This window comes from Aythya fuligula, chromosome 2 (genome assembly GCF_009819795.1).
Source record: "Aythya fuligula isolate bAytFul2 chromosome 2, bAytFul2.pri, whole genome shotgun sequence".
Lineage (NCBI taxonomy): Eukaryota > Metazoa > Chordata > Aves > Anseriformes > Anatidae > Aythya > Aythya fuligula.
In genome coordinates, this window is record NC_045560.1 from 33,684,471 (window position 1) to 33,704,176 (window position 19,706).

General features: G+C 40.1%; 1 protein-coding gene across 2 annotated transcripts in view; it reads right to left on the reverse strand.

The window, feature by feature from the left end:
• The window catches only part of RAPGEF5 (Rap guanine nucleotide exchange factor 5), a 128,182-nt gene that overhangs the window by 74,497 nt on the left and 33,979 nt on the right, over positions 1–19,706 (reverse strand). The window contains exon 1 of one of the 2 annotated variants that reach the window (XM_032181220.1): positions 15,934–16,283. The exons of the other annotated variant lie outside the window; for it this stretch is intronic. Within the exon in view, the coding sequence (XP_032037111.1) occupies positions 15,934–16,113 (180 nt within the window). The 5' untranslated portion in view covers positions 16,114–16,283. Of the gene's footprint in view, positions 1–15,933; positions 16,284–19,706 lie in introns of those variants that run through there. 2 annotated transcript variants of the gene reach the window in all.

Genomic DNA, 19,706 nt, shown 5'->3' on the forward strand with positions numbered 1-19,706 from the left:
GGGTCTAGATAGTACTGTCCCTTCTGCAAAAAGTTGGTACAAGTAATTCAAAATTTTATTTCTGCATGGGATAATTTAATTGGATCAGTCATTAGAACTGAAAGGAATACTGGGAAAATAATTAAATAAATAAATATTTCACTAGGATGCACCTCAGTCAAAACTATGAAAGCTTGAAAAATGGTGGAGTGTACCCCTCAACATCACTTTGGTCCTTGGCACCAGGAGACCATTCACAATAGCACTAGAAAAAAATCTTCCTGATGGAACGAAGAGCTCACAGACAAGCATCAGCACATCCCACTTGGGCAGCTGAAGCTGTTACTGCCTCCAGCCATCTGCCCCACCCTTCTCATGGATGTTGCCACCCCCAAAACAAGGACATCTGATCTACCCTTGAATCAGTCCTGAACCACGCTGCTGCATGCTTTTCCAGGCTCTGATATTATCAGCAGCTAGCATACAGCCTCTCCCTGAGGGGGCCTTCCCTCCTCTCAACCCTTGACAAAGATAGCTCTCTCCAGAACAATCCCCTCCAACCATATTCCTCTACTGCCAGTCATATCCACAAAGCACCTAAATATCCATCACTCTCTGGGCTCTGACTGTGGTTTCTCCAACCACTATCATGCCCCAACAAGGTTCCCTATGCATCCTTTTAATCCACCAGATTCCTGAGCAATCTCCCTTGGATTTTTCCTCCTTTCTCTACTTCCTTTCTCCTCCCTTCTTGACCTCCTGAGCAACCTGAAGTTGTGTCACCTGTAAGAAGAGAGAGAGAGCAATAGCACGATGCCACTTGCTAGCTTCTGCAAATGTCCACTGACAAATATCTTCTCCTGATCCCATTCTCCTCCTCACAGGACATCCCATCACCACCAGACAGCATCACACAAAGTCCCCGTGACAGCACCCAAGAAATACTGAAGCTCTCATGCACCTCTGATCTTGACCCCTCTTTCCCCATTCATCGATTAGACTCCTTCCTGACTTCCATAGCTTTATAAAAGTTATATAGCTTTATACAGTTTTACACTCTTTTTGTGTATAAACTTGAGATCTCACCTATCTTCCCTTTTATTCAATTTACTTTTTAATTTATTCAATTACTTTTATAGTTGTATGTCTCAGAAAGTCATCCTATCTCCTAAGTCATGCCAGTAATAACTTCTTAAACCTGTTTTCTTTGCTGTTGCTGGGCTCTTCCTTCCCATCCAGTTGGCCATTTGCTGTTTGACCTGAACTTTGACAGTTAAGGAGATGCCACGGGTGAAGAAGAGACATGCTCTGGAATTCATCAGCTGTCAGAGAGGATTTGAGTAAAAGAAAGATAAAATGAGATGTGTGAACAAATGACCAGGTCTTAACTCTCTAATAGAACCCTGTGGAGAGGGTTACAATATCCAAGTACTCCAGGGAAATAACTAATGATCCTTTCTTCAGTTCAGTCATGTTTCAAGAAGCAATTGCCTGACTTACTAAGTGCTTGAGACTGCCTCAGTAATTGCAATGATTTATTTTATGCATCATCATAACTACAGCACTAGGTCAGAAGGACTTGTGCCTTATGGATGCCTTGAATTTTAACATAGCCATAGGAGGATTAGGAGATTGCAGTCATAAAGACAGAGCCCACAATAATTCAACAACGATAAAAAATGACAACGTTTATAAAATCTTATGTATCTAAAATATTAGGCTTATGTAAAATTTTTAATAAAATCAATCCTAATTTCAGATGGTTTGAAACAGAAGCAGTTTACAGTTTCCTCTGCTCCCTTGAAATGCAAGTGATCACAGTCTAACATTCGTAAAGATCTGCTAGGACTTTTTTTCCCCTCTGTTTTATACCTCTATCTATCCCAGAGGAAAGCATCCCTCCTCAAAGCCAACTACACTCAGAGTTTGCACTGGAGTAGTGCAAGACCTTAGTCTTCTGGGCAGTCATTTGGCATATGAGTTAAAGGTTATACCCTTTACACATAGCTACTCATTCTCCCTACCATGACAATGCTGTACCAAAGAATATTTTGTGAGGTTATACATCTGTGATGAACATGGATATATTTGTATAGCAACAAAAGGGTTTGATTAGCAGCTTCTCAGGAGTCTGCATTCTTGTGACATTACTTAATGCTGGCCTCTAGTCACCTTTCCTTTTAGCTACGTGAGGCTTCACTGGAACAGAAGGACATTTTTAGGATAATGATAATTGAAAGTGCTGTCATCACCAGAACTTTCAGGCTGTTTGGAGACCTTGAAGACAATTCCCCTCCAGTGCCCTAAACTGTTCCCCCAAGATAACTGTAGCAAAAGTATTGCTAATCTTCAGCACTGTTTTTCCAATTGCTTGTGCTTCAAGGCTAGCAGTGTGCAGAATACAAAGCTAACCCAGTTTTCAAGGTCAAAATGAAAAACACCAATGATAGTCCACAGTAACTTTAATTCATTTGGTATTCAGGATGCATTCTTTCTGAATATCATATCAGAAAATAATTGCCAATTCATCAGATTTTAAGCTTTGGCTTATTAAAAAACAGACTATGCTAAAAGTAAAATGAAGTTTTTTCTTTGATCTGATTAAGATGTTTCTATACAGCATTATCTAAGCCTCTAATTATCTGTATCTTTATATTATCTCATTTGTTATTTAAATATAAGTGTATTCATAACAATCCATTTTGATGGAAAATATTCATATACTAAAAAGTGGTAAAGCAATAGAAGTCAAGATGCTGAATGTCAAGATGATAGGGTCTATAAATGAAAATGTTTCTCTACTTTGTGTGTGCCAGGAAAACAAGAGCTCACACGACATTTGGCAACAATTTTCCATGATGAAGCAAATCTTCGTGGCTTTCATTTTCCTAAAAGCCCCGGTCTATTTAGAGTTAGCTCCTTGCCCTTAACAATGCAATATAGATAAAGTTCATTAAATATATTGTCTAAGGTAGCAAAGAGAAATTTTGCTATAGCAGTATGTGCATGGGAAAATCAGAAGGGAGAAAAATAAAAAAATAAAAAGGATCGGAACAAATTATTTGTTACAAAAGCAAAAGTGGTACGGGCATTTTGATACTATGAATTGTGCTGCATTAACAAAATTGCCAAAATAAATCCTAACCACAATGGGAAGTATTATTAGGTTCTTAATCAATAGGATCTTTTTTCAAGGAGGCTGGGCACCCAACTATATGACGCAGATCTTTTCCATGCACAAGAGAATTGGAATACAGGAAACCACAGCTTTAATGAATTACAAGGAAAATTGCAAATGCCTGTGAGATTATAGCTAATTTTCACATTATAATGGTCAGCCAACTTTTACAGCTTGTTGGTATTTCTGCTGGAAAGCCAAACCTTCATTTCTCCTTACTGCAGGTAAGACATGATTTTCTCCAATAATTAATGACTAAATTGCTTTTATATTACTATCGTTATTTTTATTTCCATTCTTATGGTATCCTTACTACGTATTGAACATCATGCAAATTAAAAACTAATAGCATTTTAGAACAAGACATATGCATGATTTACTGTATAGCTTTTGTCTAATACAAATATTTACTATTTTCATGTCACCGCAATGAAAACAGTACGTGTCAATTGATTAACAAGTAAATATTAGCTGGAGTTTAACAGCTGCTGTCAGGGAAAACAGTGAAGTAGAATTATATCATCTTTCCCTGTACGTTAGAAAACTAACTTTTGTAATATGGAAGAGACAGCCATATCCGTACGAATACATAAGGGCATCTATAACAGCCAAGGGTACAAGAGTGAGAGCAGAGGAGTTACTGGGAGCAGAGGAGTTACTGGGACCACACAGCCACCCACATCTCTGCAAGAACAGAGCAATTCTGTTTTATGAATGGCTATGGGTCCCTTACAAACTAATGCAGGTGCCTACCTGTCTGCTGTAAAACTGGAATGTGTTCCTCCAGTGCCAGCATTACTGCAAGGAAATGCCCAAAATTGAATAAAACCACTCAACTTTTAGAGGTCTCCTGCAATGAAGGCTATGGCTGTTCCTCTTGAGGGGAAAAAAAAAAAAAAAAAAAAAAAAAGAGGGTCACCTTTAAGGAAGTACCTGATTAAGGTCCTATAAGGTCCTAGCCTGGTGGCCAGGCTCCGCCACCAGCCTTTCCTTCTCAGGGAGCCAGCTATGGCCCCATGTACCTTTGAAGGGTTATCTGCAAGGTAGCCCAGTGACCAGACAGCCTGCACATATCGCTTCTTCCAGCAGCAGGCACTGGCTAGAGAGAACAGGAAAAAGTGACATTCACAGCTCTGACATCCCTGAGGTAGGGGCACAAAGGTCTGTGCAGGTCTCAAATGCAATTCCCTATATTCAGGTTTGCTGTGAAGAACTGGAAAGGAGACTGAAATATTTCATAAACTCCTAGAGGAAAAAACTGATACAATCTGAAGAGATAAAGAAGAGAAGGGTGTCACAACAGACAGATCACCAGGAGAAAGTAGTTTCTTTGTGTTAAACTGAGACTGTGTGGAAATGACTGCTTATTTCTACAGCATGAATAAAAAGGTTCCATAAGTACTCCTTGTAGGCAATCAGCTTTGATTTTGTCAAGGTTTGCAGTCTATTTAATGAATAAATATGGACAGCATGCGTTAACATTGGCACATATCTCTACAGAAGAGAGAACCGGGGACCATGAGCACCCTAAGTTCCTTGGTGGAGGAAGGCTGCCACATCCTTAATGAAATCATAGGAAAGGTCCCAGATGCAAGATGCCATCATCTGCAGTTATCTGGGTTCCCAGCAGGGTATCAGGCACTGCTCAAACTCCTCTGGAAAATCTTGTGATGCTAGAGATAAAGCAAGCAAGACATTCCTCACCCTCCACTCCAGGCTTGCTTCTGCCTCTGTGGGGAATGGGAGTAAAGAACCTACTGCAAAGAGAATTTTGTTTAGAAGCTACCTATTTATTTTAAACAAGTTCATTGCATCTAGGGAGAAAAAAAAATCAATATAGCACAATGATTAGCTCACTAAAGGTACTGTGTGTAGACTGATTATTTAGACAGACTGAATCAATCTGTTGATTCCACTGAAAAGATTCAAATTGCACAGGTGGGGAGACAAAGCCAGAGGGTTGGTATACTTTCCAGCCACGTGCCATCCACACAAGGAAACCTGGGCCTGAATGTGTCTGCTTTTTAGCTTGAAACCTAAACAGCAATGCTTTGCATGTGAGAATTGAAACTGGCCTCTTCACTCCAGCCAGTTCTGATGAGGGTCTTTTCCCTTGATCCTGACCTTATTGGTTCTCTCCATTAGCCTGCTAAATATGGCCGAAGAACATATTTTATAAACACTTAATTGGTATACTGTTGTAGTTTTACACAGTTATTTTTAAGATTCCTGTGGTGAACAATCCATTATTTTCCATAACAAAAGCGTGTACTAAAAAAAGTCTGAAGTGATATTGCATTAGCACCCCTGAAAGGGGAAGAGAAACTGTGATATTTCAACCAAACCAAAAAGGTGATGTACATTCACATTTGGAGCTAGTTCCCTACCCTAACAAAAGAGCAGAATCTCCTTGGTTCTTCCCAGCACTTGCCAAAACAGAACTGCTGCTCCTGACAGAGCACGCCCAAGACTGCTCCCATCACCTCCCAGAGAAAATGGTGAAGAATGAAGGGCTGGTGCTCTCCATCTGCTACTCCAAGTGAGACAGCAGAGTCAGCCAGATGTGTAGGGGGCAGAGCTGATGCACAGCCAACACAGGGGCTCTATGCCTCTTCCTTGACCAAACAAAGCTGTATAAATCACTATCATCACCTGTTCAGGGCTTACCTCAGTAGGGAGCTTAGAAATCCATCTAAGGCATGCTCTTCAACAAGCCTTTAAAGGAAATACCTGATGCTATTCATGATCTTCCTGTGTTAGGTCATTCTATTATTTTCCAAGTCACCAAATGAGGCTAAAGTACTTTTTCCTTCAACCAGCACTGCCTGTCACTTCCACACATTGGAGTATTCCCTACGCTGATGTGCACCTTTCACTCACTGAGCAACTAAAAAGCTGGAAACTGCTTGCCACATGATATCAGAAAGTAAACTCGAGGAAGGCTGCAAGGTCATTGCTAATTTCAAACCCTATTTCATGTTTCTAGATGAAACATCTAATTTAAACTTTTCGCTGGGTAGTTAAGACGAAATCCATGCATATGCACTTGAGACCTCATTCTTACATGCTGTGAATTAGAATACAGAAGGTGCTGCACACAGCAGTAGGAACACTAATCAAGGAAGGAGAGGGGAATACCCACTTTGATTTAGAGAAGGACAGTCAGCAAAAATACCACTAATCGCCTGGGTTTTCATTCCTTTGCTCTTTGAGCTGCCACATACAACCAAGAAAAATGAATTCAAGTGGTGTATTAACTGCTACCAAATCAGCATTCTCCACAGGTGACTGTGTCAAGCACATATTGCAAAATGCCACCACCTTCCAAGGCTACAATGCAACGGAAGCGTTAGACCCCAAGGGCTATAGCCTGCTCTCCCTGAAAAACACCTATTAACATCAGCAGGGGCTGAATTAAGCTTTATAATGCAGACAGGCACAGTGAGTGACAGAAAAGCTATAGCAAGAGGATAAGATTTGCACATTTTAGGGTTGTATCACGATTCAAATAAATAAATCCTGGAGAAAATAAATAAATAAATAAATAAATAAATAAATAAATGCAAGGTCAAGTTGTCTTTCTTTTCTTGTTCTGAAGCCCTTGATGCAAATAGGCTGACTCTGGTAAAGGGGAGGCAGCTGAATGAAAAGGAAAGGCTAAGTTTTCATGCCAGCATGCTCCAGGTGATCTTGCCTGCAGGAACAAATGCTGATGGCATTTATTCCAGTGAGGTCATGACACAGGTTGTCAGACATCTGCAGAAAGATAGGTTGCTCTGGTAGCTGGGAAGGATTGTGGTGCCAGCACAGCAGTACCTGCAATCAAAGGAGACCTCACCTTGGCTGGGGCATCCTGCTGCTGGAACCACACCGACTTCTGCAAGGGCAGCTCTTACTGCAGAACATGCTCTGGTGCAATTTCTGCTCAAAACATGAGCAAACTAACATGTACAAACAATGTCAGTCTGCAAGAAACATGTTCACTTGTTTAATGACACTAGCCACATGTCTCCTGCATTACTGGCCCAAAACTCCACTTGAGTGGAGCTGAAGGTTCTTCTTGAATATATATATGAGAATATGAGGGAGGAAAAAATAAATAAAATATACATTTTATTTAAAAAAAAAAAAAAAAAAAAAAAAACGGAGACTAGAAGTCCTGAATCCTTTTGAATGACTGTTCCCTGGACAGGCTACCAAATCTCAAACATCCTCCAGAGAGGATGATGTGGTGAACAGACAACAGCTTCTGGCTTGGCAATGGTTTTCCAGTTACCTTCACTGTTTCATCTTACCCAGGTCCACACTGTGAGCCAGTGAGCTGAAGCCAGACATCCTTGATTGGTTTCAATTCCAAGAGAAAAGAGAGTAAAGCAATGAGTGACTCAAAAGCTCTGCATCACTGAAAGGTGAAGGAAAAAAACTACTACTCCTGAACTTCAAAAGCTGCTTGGAATTTCTGACTTAAGTTTGCAAGGTACATATACATGGCACTAGCAACTTTTTGGTTTTAGTCTTCCTGAATTTAAATAACAAACCACCTTAATCTGACTGAGAAATCCAGGTGCTTTTCCTATTCAGAGTTCCCAGGACAAGCATAAAGGTAATTGTACAGAAGTAGGTGGCAGGATACACCCACTGTATTATCAGCATAACTGGGAATTTATCTATGTCATGAGTCAGAAAAATGGAGAAAAGAACATTCAGAATGTCATCAGATGCACTGGTCATAAAAACAAAGGGACAGAACAGTAAATTTAGATGTGGAAAACATTACAATGGGTGCTCTGAATTCATAAACTGGTAGTCTGCTTATCTAATTTTATGTAAGTGTTTGGACAGTCTGGAAACATAAGCAGGTAAGTGGTTCATACAATTTGTTTCTACACAAATGAGTAATAATGAGTCTTGGGAACAAAAGAAAGAAAAGGATAAGAGCTAATACGGCTAGCCGCTACAAAGGTTTGGGCTGGAGAAAGATCTAGGAATTATGCAGATGGATAAAACTTCAAAACAAAAAGAAAAAGTTCCAGGGAGGATAACGAGAAGGCCCAAGCCCAAACAGGATGAATGTATTCAAGCTCTCATCAAGAAGAGGCTGCCGTCAGCAGCATGGCAGCTATTGCCAGCAAGGATCATCTTGGTCACTGCATCTCACTCCCATCCCTTACCCACTTCCCTGTAGCATGTAGGAAACTGATCTGATTGAAAACCAACTCCATCAGAGAGGTGCATGCATTTTATTTTTCAGCAGGATTATTCCCCATGCCCATTCATGAAGCAGCACCAGATGGGGCTGGGAACAAGGTGTTGGGAGTGGTAGAACCCCAGGCTGCTCAGTGACTGCAGCTGCTGGCCTTGCTGCTGCCCTGCTCAGGTTTGTAAGATATCTCCTCCCTTGCCCTCAGTAGCTCAAAGTCCAGCCCGCCTCCAGCTTGCTGGGATGCCCAAACCGTATCTCAAGGATCTCAAAGCAATCTATCAACACTAATTACCGCAGGTTTTATAGCACCCTTTCAAGGTCCTGCTGTTCAGGACCCCATTTTATATCTGGGTAAACAAAGGTGCAGAGAAGGGACAGGACCTAGAGAAGGTTACATATTAAATAACCAATAGAGTCAAAAATAAAATCCAAGTGTTGGGACTCCCAGCATTCAGTGTTAGCCTGTGGGATACCACTTGCCCTTTTTACCCCCTCCGCCCCATTAGCTAAACTATTGTCACATGCAGGAGTGAGTCATCGCCCACACCAAAGAAAGCCCAGCAGGCAAAATGTGCGCATGGAATTTCCTTCTATACAAAGTCCTTTAATGTTACAGAATAAATCAAAGAGGCACAAATTAGGCTTTCTTTTCTTTTAAATGCTAGGCCAAGCATCTGGAGGAAAGAAAGTATTATGGGAATACAGAACCTGACTCAAAGGAAAAGAGTGAGTTTCCCAGTATCCTGCACATGCTCCCATCCTACACGCACAGCACATCATGTGAGCACAAGTGTGAATCTCCTCCATTGTGGGATTTTTTACAGGAAGAAGGACCTTACCACCTCACTGTCTCTTTGCACAGCTGGCAATTGGGCGTTATCATCCAAAACATGGGCCACATTAAGCACACTCAACAAAAGGAATAGTAAATTCTCTTAAAAACATAGGAAAATAAAAATACTTTTATAAAAAAAAAAAAAAAAAAGCCTTTCAAGAGACTGAAACAAAACTTTTTTCTAGCAGCCAAGCAATCCCCATTCCACATCTGAACAGTTTCCTGTTCAACTTTTTTGAACAGGAAATTTTTTTCAATCTCTGTTCAACTTTTTCCGTTTCAAAAAGATGCCTGTGCCTGTTCCACACTGAAAAGATCCTAGGACATGCAGAAGTCTTTTCTTCTCAAAAGATAAAGAGGTTGGCTTACCCAGAGCAGGTGATCACCTGGGGCTATGTATTCATTCCAGCAGATGAAAGATCGACATTCAGGAACAGGACACGCTCTGGAACATGACAGAACTAATCCGTGTCCCTGTTCCTCCTCATTCAGGCTAGAGACTTGAACTTCAGGTTACCTCCATGGCAAGCATGCACCTATCTCTTAATTGCTTACTCTTAATCAGAGCAATAAACTGACAACCTCACTGATTGACTTTTTTGTTGTTGTTGTTTTTCTTGGCTTTTAGTTGAAGTCTACAAAGTCAAAATTGCAAACATCTTTCCCTGATACAGTGGCCTCTGCTAACGCTGTAGGACTGAAGAGATACGTAGGAAAATAGCTAAATTCCTTCTGTTCCAATGATTTCAGATATCTATACCATCTCATCTCTATTTAAGCCACAAAAGTTCCCACAAACACTGACTGTGCTATCTCTGTTGTGTCCATTTGATCCACAGTTCTGCTGCAGATACAAAATAACCTCCATTATAATAAGAGGGACACAAAAACAGTAAATCTACACTCAAGGCGCCTAATCGATCTACCCCAGCCAGAGAAGACGTAACAAAAGTAATGATGAGGTATTTTTAAAAGTAAAGCACAGATTTCAGTCACCTTCTGCATTCAGACATCATTGGATATCACTTGTTTTAAAGAATATTTTTCATCCAAGCCCTGATTTCTGACAACCAAACCAATGACTGCATCAGCACAAGGACATCGCTTTGCCAAGGTAATGACCACTACAGCTCCGGGCATGTCCTGACATTCATTCTCCTCGCTTTGCAGGCATCCAGCTGGACAGATAGGTGCACCCTGAAATAACCTTGATGTCTCATGGCTGGAATTTCCTCAAGAAATTCTTTAGTTTTGAGTAATCTCTACAACCCCAGGCTCTAAATCGTTAATCTTCTTTTGTAAGCATTTTAACAGCCTCAGCCCGTCCACGAACCTGCTTCAGTGAGCAAATCATCCGTCTTCTTAATGAGACCACTGATTACAAAAGTTAGTGCCCAGTAAATTAACAAAACTGTCCTTAAATATCTGTTGTTCTTCTGAAAATGTACCTGCCTTGCTATGATATAGCTCTTTCATCTTGAATTGGCTAAGTCACAGAATCAATACTTTCAAGCTGTATGTATGTTCATACTTTTAAACAGCGTGTAACTCTTATTAATACATACATTAATCTGTAAAGGGATTACCAGATTTAGGAAACACTTCCCTCCCCACCAATGCACTGAGGTACTGAAATAGCCCCAGATAAGAATATAATTTATGCAGTTGAATAAATGGATTTTTATTCTTCGGTTGGTCTCTACACATTAGAGAATTGTCAATTTTCTTTGAACGTTAGTGTGAATTTGCAATTCTCATCTGACTATGAAAACAACAGTATAACCTAGAGAATATTTTCCCTGTGTTGCTGAGGTAAAAAGACTTTTACAACACTTTTACAGTTTTGTTAAGACAATGACTTTATAAAAGGATGGGATTTTCTTAATCAGTTCAACACTTCATTGAATTAGTAACTGGAAATACTGTACAAATAGCATCAAGTCCCTTACAAAGGCATTATTTAAGTGAGCCTGAAGGTGCTTAAAAGAAGGTCCAAAAGAACATATAATGTAGATGCATATGCATCTCAAATGTACACTTGACCAAAAAAGCAATGACAAATTATTTCAAATAGCTTTATGTACAGAGCTTGTTTTCTATATTATAACTTAAAGGAATGAAATATTTAGATGATATAAAAACACAAATATCCCATTTTCATTTTTCCCAGGCTTATGAGCACAATTTGCTTGTAATGATAAAATTACAACTGCAAGCTTGCGTGGTTATTTTTAGTCTAGCTCACATTTGAAGTTAAAATAACTTCTGTGCATTTTAGGCAAGTAAATAAAATAAAATAAAATGGTTATCAACACATTTTTACCTTGTAGGAATGAGACATCTCAGAGAAGAAGCTGATCTGCCTATTTAGAAGCTTATTTACTACTACTTACTCATTAGCAAAACTGAAGTTTAGGAAACCTAACACATATGGTAGGTTCATTGCCTTAATTAAGAACCTTATTCTAACACATTAACAAGTGAGAATGGAAAAAAATCCCTGTAAATTAGTTTTTGTTTTACTCAACAAGTCTGTAAGCACTATTACAGTTAGAGAATTTTGCAAACAGTATATTCACTAGAGAGGAGTTTGGCACTGTGCTGCAGAAGTGTCTCAAATTCCAATATACCTGTCTAACCTGGTCATAACAAGCTTGTGGTGCCAGAAACAAATAAGCAGTTCACATACAATAGAGCTTGTGGACAAAAGTTTTTAAATTATAAAGAAAAAATAGAAAAGAAAAAAAAAAAAAGAAATAAAATAAAAAAAAAAAAAAAGATAGCACATACCACAAACCTGAAACTAAAGAAGTATGGACTTTCTGACTTGGATGTTGTATGAAGTAAAAACGTAAGCATTTACAAAATCAGCATATATATGTACCCCATTTTGTGCCATCCAGAACACATCCAGGCCCAAGGACCCTGTTATCTCTGCCACCTCAATTCCTAAATGAGCTGTTTCCTCCTGTGAACCACCCAGCTGACACATTTCCCCTCTCCCAGACCATCTGCTTTTCTTTCTGAGAAAAAATAATTGTATTTCACCTCATTCTGAACCAGCAGCCCAAAGCAATGAACGTTTCACCTGCCCACTGTAGGCCACAGACCACAGCCCCCAGCATCATACCTTGAAAAACACAGTTAGGTATATCTGCCCCAAAGCCTCTGCACTGTAGGAAGACCAGGCACTTTTGATTCCCCAGTTGTCATTTACCTTTCCTACATGAGTCAAGAAGCTCCATTCCCAGATCCAGTTTAAGTTGGTCATTAGTTACTGGAGCCACAGAAGGGCTTACCAGCCCTGCCACAGACTAGATCCCCATCACACTCAGTGCTACAAAGACAGGCAAGGTTCTTTTCCCCAAGCAGCTCAACACCTCATCCATTTTATAGGAAAAAGCTATTGGGTACATTGGGTACCACATTCTTCAGTTGACAGAAAAAAAATGAGAGGTTGTACTAGTCTGAAAAGATCTGTTTTAGAAACACAGTGAGTAGCAAGAGAGGAGCCACAATTCCATCTTCCTGGCATTTTTACATGAGTGGGAGGTGTGGAATATAGTCCACTTAGACTTGAAGTATGCATATTCAGAATTTTAGCCCTGTGCTCAAGGTTCTTTGTTTTTTATTTTCTCCTGTTCACATCAGACATTTCCTTTTCACATTATGACATGAGGAAATGGCCTGAAGTTATGCTAAGGGAGGTTTAGATTAGATATCAGGAAGAATTTCTTCATGGAAAGGGTGGTTAGACACTGGAACAGGCTGCCCAGGGAAGCCGTGGAGTTTCTTTCCCTGGAGGCATTTAAGAGATGAGTGGATGTGACACTAAGGGGCATGGGTTAGTGATGGACTTGGTAGTGTTAGGCAGATGATCGAACTTGGTGATCTTAAGGTCTTTTCCAACCAAAGTAATTCTATTATTCTATTCCATATTCCCAGTAGACAACAAATCAAAACTCCATTTTGAGCCCCAATACCCCCTCGGCCATCTAGGAAACAGCAGTTTTAGGCCCAGACCTAGCCAGCCAGCTCCTGCCGTGCTGAATGAGGGGCCCTGCGGGATGCTCGTGCATTGCATTTACAGAGCGAACGGCAGCCTTCTGAGGAAGGCTGACCATCCGTGAAAGCGCAGCTTGAGCTCACCAGGAGGGAACGCTGGTGAAAGCTTTAGTGCAGAGAAGCTTGCTGAGAAATGAGGGTCCTGTGGAGAACGTGCCAAGAGGCTCCGTTTTACTGCCTACAGGGAGCGTGCATTATCCTGTGTTTCTGAGAAAGCAATCTAAGAGAAAGCTAAATGCTTTTTAAAAAGAAGAAAGAAAGAAAGAAAGAAAGAAAGAAAGAAAGAAAGAAAGAAAGAAAGAAAGAAAGAAAGAAAGAAAGAAAGAAAGAAAGAAAGAAAGAAAGAAAGAAAGAAAGAAAGAAAGAAAGAAAGAAAGAAAGAAAGAAAGAAAGAAAGAAAGAAAGAAAGAAGTGCTACACATCAGTTTGTAAGGACACCACACCCTGAACATGTTGCTCCTCAAACATTTCGACTGAGCACCAGGGATTGGGCAGTAAGCTGATGCCAATGAATCTGCCATCACTCCTGCAGCAGCAGGACTGGGGAGAGCTCCAGAAGCCCACAGACAGGCAGCACTCCCAGCAATAACCTGCTGCTCTGCTCCTCAGAGAAGAGCAGGAACAGCTGCCTGCAGGAGTGAACTCTGCCCAGAGCCAAATCCTGCCACATGCGCCAGAGCAGCTCTCGGATGGGAAGGGAGGGAGAGGAAGGGATGGACACTCACATCTTCCTGAATGTTCGTGACCTGAGTTCCCACTGCCCCCATCATGGCAAGGCTTTTTTTTTTTTTTTTTTCCTCCCAGCAGCAGTAAATTACTTGACTAAGCTAAATTGAGAAGCCTGTGCCACACCTTTCCCACATTCAATGGTGCCTTTCTGGTGTATATTCCTAATGAAATAAGTGAGCTGGGGTCTTAGTGCCCACACTGAGGGCTGCAAGCCTCTCTCACAGCTGGGCATGGGCTGCCAGGCCAGTAGGTAACAGCCACATCACCACCCACCCTACAACCAGCAAAGTGCAGAACAGGGTGGGGGGAGCACACTGAAGCTTGTTATTGCCAGTGCTAGCTGTAAGACGCTCCCCATCTAGAAATAAAGGGCATATGAGGAATGACCTGTACTTGGGCTGCAAAGGCTCTCAGGCAGCTTTTGTATTTCCTGGCACTCCTAGATCTAAAGGCACATCGTTACCCAAGAGCAATAACTGCTGTGTTATACCACCCAGTAAGAACATGAGCAGCTCGCTCGAGCTGCTGCTAAACTGGAGCCATTCAAGTCCTAAATAGCAGCTATTGCAAAGCATCATACTTTTCAAATGAGAAGAAAAGCTGAGCACCTCTTTCTTTTCCATTTTTAGAGCTGTGCTGTAATCTGCATAGCTGCAAAACCACAGCTGACACCCCACCACCCTCTGCAGTGACTGGAGTAAGCAGCAAAAACACTACTGAATTTTTGGACTATCCGTCCCAATATACCCTTCTCCCCTCTGCCCACAAAGCCTGTAATCTTGCTTCAAAATCCCAAAGCACAATTAGGAACCTTTCCTGGCTTAAAATCTTCTTTGCTTAAGCTCCTAAACTTTTAATTGCACTTTGCTGATACGGTTTATAGATATATGGAAATTCTGCCAGCTGTCCACGGCCAGTGAATCAGCTGAGGAACAATTCAATCTCAGGGATTTGCGCCTGGCTAATTACTCTCCTCCCTTGTGCGCACCTACTGATACAATTGCATATTTAACTACATGAGACTAGACCGTATGCACTGCTGAACAGAACTGCGTGAAGCTCCGAAATAAGAATTCATCTCTCTCTTTTTCCTTTGTACAGCCTTACTTCAGTAGGAAGGAGCTTGCAGAGGAGCTGAAAAGTAATTCTTTTTTAAAGCGTAAGTCTTTCTTCTGCTGTCCAGCAAGTAGAAAATGGAAGAAATTACATATATATGACAGCAAGATACACGAGGACAAGGTAGGATTTTTGTTGTTTCTTGCAGTTATTAGCCTGGGTACCTTTAGCTGAATATGCAATCAGAATAGAAATCTTTAGCAGGAGAACAAAACTAGGATACATTGTGCTATAAGCAGAGTAGTCATGTTTTAGTGACTTTTCAAATCCAGTTATTAACATTTGAATAAGTGCTTTCAGTAGCATTAAAGAGAATACTGCTTTCTTTAGTATAACTTTGGTTGAAAGCACTTTTTTTTTTTTTAATAAAACTGCTGAACTCCCTATCCTTTTTAATTCACTCTGAAAAGCTCCAGCCAATGCTTCTTTCCAAAGCAGCAAAGTAATTTTCTTTAAGATAAATTAAATACTCTAAGCACTCATATTCCTTATGTGTTGTATAAACACATCCTAAAAAGGACAAGAATTTCATAATCACTAACAACAATTTGGTGTTAAGCATCCTGAAATAATCTGCTTTTTCATCACACATAAGATATTAATAATAGTAACTGACCGTTACTGACAACATAATAATTTAAGTGTGCTGACAATTATTGAATTCAATGCACTTCAGAGAAATGTAAATGACAGAAGAGAACAGCTGTAGCCCCATGACTAATGTGTGTCCTGGAATCTGACCATCAGCTTTGCTATTTCAGTTTACTGACCTAAATCTCCCTCCCCTACCAGAAACAAACAAGAAAACCCAAACAAGAAATGTCTTACTTGTTCAGTCTTCTCTGGTTGTTTTCTATCCGCCTGCAAAAACTGACAGTTTTCTCGTGCCAGCTTCTGGACTAGCTCAATCCGTCCAATGTCATCTCTTTCCTGAAGCTTGCACAAAACCCCTGCCTTAAGGGTGGGAGAAAGAGCAAACAGATACTTAAATCCACAATCCCAGGACATGGCACTGCCACAAAATTTCAACCTTAAAAGAAATGCATCTGTTTTATCATATTTGCTGGAACTCCGTGCCGCTCACTAAACACAAAAGGGATCGCTGCTCCCTGGGAAACAACTCAAGAGCTGAGGCACATCTGAACCTCCAAATGTGTCTACTTTGGAGGAACGAAGGCAGGGCTAACTAAATCAAGTGCTACTATGTGTGCGACTGATATGCTGTGTTTTGTTTGTTCCTGTCAGCCTGTTTCCTGTTACATCAGAACAAGCGCAAGAGGTTAAAAACTCATGGGAAAGTTAGCCAGGAACAGCCCTGGAAAAAGAATGAAGCGCAACACAGTCACTCCTAAAAATAACAGGCTGCAATTCCCATCGCTCCAGCTCCACCAATTTTTCATGTATGCAAGCTGTAAGAGTTAAAAGAAAGTTGCACCGCATTTAAGTATTCTACTTAAAATAAATTATATAGTCCAATTCTGTTTAGGATAGAAAATGAGATTTACTTTAAAAACTGTGCTAGAACTACTTTTTAGCTGATATTCTGCCAGTTATACAAGCTATGCTGATAGCATTTCACCATAACATGCAGCACTGGTTGTTTTATAACAAGGTTGTATATATAAATTCAGATTCATGCTTACACACAGGTACACCAGACCCATGCCTTAGAAAGTCAGCTGACAGGCTAAATTGCTCACTGAAAAGTCAGTGGCTAATATTACTATCCATGATATGGTCATGGATATAGCCTCTGCATCAAGAACTGGCTCGATGATACTGCACAGCTTTTATTAACCCAGATGTTTCCTGATAGTACTGCATATGCCTTGGCATGTGGCACAGCTATGTTATTGCTATATGACTTCAGAGGCAATCTGCAAATAAATCTTTATCCTCCACACTTGTCTTTCTACTACTCATCCTGAGTTTTATTGAATCAGTGTTTGCTCAAAAATTCATAAAACATCTTGCCAGTCAGGACCAAAACCCAAGGATGTACTGACCACCACCCCATAGTGCCATGCACTTCCTGACCCTCCAGCCTTGAGAAACTCCTGTCCATGACAGCTGAAGGTATGTGAGTGCCCATCTGAGCTACTGATCCTATAGTCTGCTGTTTTCTCCAAGAAAGAAGAAAACATGGACTAAAAGTTCTTCAGCTGGAGAGGGTAATGAATCCACTTTCTGAGTACCTGCTTCAATGCTGATGGAAAAAAAAAAAAAAAAAAAAAAAAAAAAAAAAAGTTCCCCTACTTAATCCAGAGAGTCATTCTTACCAAGTGATTTGAAAGAAAAAATTTACATGCCTACATTCCTCCAGTCTGGATGAATCTCCTCACAAGCCTCCATCAGTGACTTGTACTCTAGAGAAGGAAAGAATTTGGGATACAGCCTGTGCTTCACATGTTCTATGCTTCATCCCCAACTTCCCGAGGCACAAAACCTTTTCACATAATGAATCTAAGCACTGGTATGAAGGTCTGAAATCCACCAAAAAATAAGGAATTGCAGTGCCAAACTTGAAGATCCTTACATTTTCTGTGAGATTAGCTCCTCATCTCCCAAATCAAGGATATGGATTTATTAGCCAACTTTGACACACTTGTCACCTGCAGATCAGGAGTGAGATGGATTTTATTAAATGCAGAAGAATACAATGAACTAGTTGTCCAGACTCTCTTTAATCAACATAGAAGAGGTACCTATGAAGGGTAATATTTTTATTTATTTAACTCTACAGTACTTTTTAAAATAGCCAAATGATTTCTTTCCTAAAACTCACATTTTTCTCCACTAATATACACAGAGAGCCTAGACCATTATCACAGATTTGGCTGATGTGGGGACATCAGCTAGAGCCAAGCCAGCTTATTTCATGGCTTATGGATGCTTCTAGCAGAGTGTAACATCTGTGCACTCTAATCCCCACAGGCTTGTAGATTAAGGACAACTCAAAGTGTTATGGCTTAGGGACTATAAAGATTTGCAGCCTCTCTGGATTTGGGCTATAACTACTGTAGGGGCACTTTTCACACCTTTACATTGCACCCAAGAAGTCAGACCATGATCTACATGAGGCATGGATGGTTACGTGTTCCCATTCTTCAAATGTCAGATATCCAACAGGAATGCCCCGCTCAGTCTGCTGAACAAGTATTGATCTCCAGCCTGCGAAGCAATACTTAAAGGCTAAAACTCTTATTTTAAGCTGAGGAAGAGGGATTTCACTTTGGAGGGAACAACCAGCTTCAGGATGTTCAAGTGGAAGAAACATCCTGGAAAAAGGCTACTTTTTGAGCACATGGCCCTCACCCCCTTTCACTGTGTGTTCAGGCAGAACATGCTATTGCTTTCTACACAGATAAGCATCCCACGGAAGAAGTAACACTAGCTACAAGCCCGTTATCCCTGCCACAAATACTGTCTGTATTCAAACTGAGAATTTCTTTAAAGAATTCTGTTATCCTCTTGCTTCAAATAACCACCAAGTAGAGACATTACTTTTTAGCATGTGCCTACTCCCCCCACTGTTTTTTAATTTAAAGAATTGTAAAGAATGGGAAAAATATATTTATTATATTGGGCTGCTAGAGGATAAAAAGTCAACTAAAATTTTCTGAGAAAGTTAGAGTAATATCAAGTTAAGCATACTTATTTGGCTCTGGCAGTAAATAACACTTAAAACACAAAAGTCTAAATATGCTTTTTCATAATTAAGAAGGAAAATACAAATCCCTCACTCTTAATTTCATTTTCCTCAATTATACTGACTTTCCACTATAAATCTTTCTGCTTAATAATATAAGAAACCATCCATCTCAACTAATTAATTGATGACAGCTTCTAAAAGCTGGTTGTGAAGATACTGTTAGTCTCATATTACTGGTCATTTTCACTTGTCAATATGAATTTAATTTTCAAGTAATACCTCTAAAGCTCTTAGGCAAAAGGGTAAAGACCAGAAATCCTACTTGTAAAATGCAATTGCAATCTGTATTTTGTGCAGGCACACAACCTACACAATCCTGCATGCTCAAATGTTTGTGCTTAGCCCTCTGATTCAAGTATATCAGCAGAGATGCAAGTACTAACCTATGTGAAGGTGAAAAGTATGAAATTGCATATTTTAACCAGCTTTAACTTTCTGAATGATAGCATAATGTAGGAGCTTTACAGTGAGGTTTCACTACCATTCACAGCACAAAAGTACTATAATAAAGGTGTTTATGGAATATTTGAAATGGAATAAGGTAAAGAAAATGAATTAGTCAATACTCAGGTTGGAAATGGAAAGATGCGGACAATACATTTTCTTTTTCAGCACATCCCTTTTAAAATATTTCATCTGCAAAAGCCATAAATGAATATGCTAGTAATGATACGGAGGTGAATTAAAACATCCCCATGATGACAGGATGGCACACTGTTTATAGCATGCTCACTTTCAAAAATCCCTGTACTGAATTTTCTCCACATTTCAAACAGTTTTGTAACCTAACTCCAAGGCATGACAATTCTATACTTAACAGAGTAGAGTTTAGAGCAGGCACCACACCCTGAAACTTTGCTAACAGAAGAGATTTTTTTCCCCACTGTAC